We start from the raw sequence: 1858 nt of genomic DNA, 5'->3' as shown, positions 1-1858 counted from the left end.
AAAAAAAAAAAAAAAAAAGAAAAGAGAAAAAAAAAAGATTATTCTGATCATGTATGTAATATGAATCTTGACTGCAAATCCAGATCTGAGGGCTCACTATGGTTATGAATTCTCAAAGAGAATTATTTTTTTTTCCTCCACTGCACCCTCAGGTCATAACAAGCTAGTTTTCTTGCTGTCCCTATCTGCCCTGTAGGTTTAGTGTTCAGTCTCACTTCCTTGAGGATGTGACTTTTTGCAGGACCCAGCTCTATTTAGGTGCCTCCTCTTTGACTACTCGTCTTGGAAAAAGCTTAGTCTCTCTCTCCTGTGCTCTGCATTCCATGCAGCCATCTGGATACAAAGTCAGGGTCCCCAGGGATTAATGAAACTTTTAGGGCAAAAGTCAGTTTGCTTACCTCCCAGGGTTGCTACTTAGACCTCATTTTTGCCCTGTATGAAATTTTACCTTTCATTCTAGTTCACCAGTACATTGTGAAAGATGTTTTAAATGTTTTACAGAAGTTTAGATGGTTCAACTGGGAAGATCATATGGGATTTCTGTTCTGTCATGTTGCCAGAAATAGAAGTCATCTACATTTTTTTTCCTAGTCTTTGGTAGATGAGTGGCTGGATAGCTACAAGCAAGACCAGGATGCAGGATTTCTGGAGCTTGTTAACTTTTTCATCCGATCTTGCGGATGTAAAGGTGAGGAAACTACTCTTTCTAATTCCCAGCCTTTTGTTCCTATGTCATGAAATTCTTTCTCCATTTAGATAAGTAGGATTAGACATTTCCTAAATAAAGGAAGATGGTAAAACATTAGAAAAGTTTTGCTTATTTAGGCTGGGCACTGTGACTCACACCTGTAATCCCAGCACTTTGGGAAGCTGAGGTGGGTGAATCACTTGAGGTCAGGAGTTTAAGACCAGCCTGGGCAACATGGTGAAACCCTACTAAAATACAAAACATTATCTGGGTATGGTGGCTCATGCCTGTAGAATTGCTTGAACCCAGGAGGTGGATAGTGAGCTGGGATAGCGCCACTGCACTCCAGCCTGGCGACAGAGCCAGACTGTCTTCAAAAAAAAAAAAAGTTTCACTTATTTAACTAATTTTTTCTATTGATAAATACGGGAAGTGATCCAGTAGGGAACCATGTTGGTTTAGAGGCAAGACACTTTGGGGAAAAGCAAGTAATCATGCTTATGTTATGGCACAAATTTGAAGACACCCTTTAGTCTTTCTAGATGCAATAATCTGTTATTTTCATACTCTTTATTTCCCAGCTACTTTGCCCATATTTCTCCTCTGTAGCTGTGGTAACCCCAGAACTCTTATTGTCATGGCTTAATTTATTGGGACAGATGGTCTCAGTCAGGTTGTATTATATAAGAAATCAGCACCTGGCTTAGTTTTATTGCTCTCTTTGTTTTCTTTTTTTTTTTTTTTTTGTGGTTTTTTTTGAGACAGAGTCTCACTCTGTTGCCCAGGCTGGAGTGCAGTGGCACAACCTTGGCTCACTGCAACCTCTACATCCTGGGTTTAAGAGATTCTTGTGCTTCAGCCTCCCAAGTAGCTGGGATTACAGGCGTGTGCCACCAAACGTGGCTAATGATTGCATTTTTAGTAGAGACGGGGTTTCACCAGGCTGGTCTTGAACTCCTGACCTCAGGTGATCCACCTGCCTCGGTCTCCCAAAGTGTTGGGATTACAGGCGTGAGCCATCGCATCCAGCCTATTTTGTTTTGTTTTGTTTTGTTGTTGTTGTTGTTGATGTTTTTGGCACAGTTTTTCACTGCTTGATTCCTTTTTTTTTTTGAGACGGAGTCTCACTCTGTCACCCAGGCTGGAGTGCAGTTTTTTTTTTTTTTTTTT

At 40.7% G+C, this 1858-nt stretch overlaps 2 protein-coding genes across 5 annotated transcripts in view; both read left to right on the top strand.

Moving 5' to 3' along the window:
* The window catches only part of PVRIG (poliovirus receptor related immunoglobulin domain containing), a 57915-nt gene that overhangs the window by 3785 nt on the left and 52272 nt on the right, over positions 1 to 1858 (top strand). The window lies entirely within an intron of this gene.
* The window catches only part of STAG3 (stromal antigen 3), a 52530-nt gene that overhangs the window by 8537 nt on the left and 42135 nt on the right, over positions 1 to 1858 (top strand). For 3 of the 4 annotated variants that reach the window (XM_011985696.1, XM_011985695.1, XM_011985694.1), the window contains exon 5: positions 592 to 688. The exons of the other annotated variant lie outside the window; for it this stretch is intronic. In XM_011985696.1, the coding sequence (XP_011841086.1) occupies positions 592 to 688 (97 nt within the window). The remainder of the gene's footprint in view (positions 1 to 591; positions 689 to 1858) is intronic. 4 annotated transcript variants of the gene reach the window in all.

Source organism: Mandrillus leucophaeus, unplaced genomic scaffold (assembly GCF_000951045.1).
Source record: "Mandrillus leucophaeus isolate KB7577 unplaced genomic scaffold, Mleu.le_1.0 Scaffold29, whole genome shotgun sequence".
In the NCBI taxonomy this organism is placed as follows: domain Eukaryota; kingdom Metazoa; phylum Chordata; class Mammalia; order Primates; family Cercopithecidae; genus Mandrillus; species Mandrillus leucophaeus.
The sequence above is the reverse complement of the archived record's forward strand: the minus strand, read 5'-3'. Positions and strand labels throughout refer to the sequence as shown.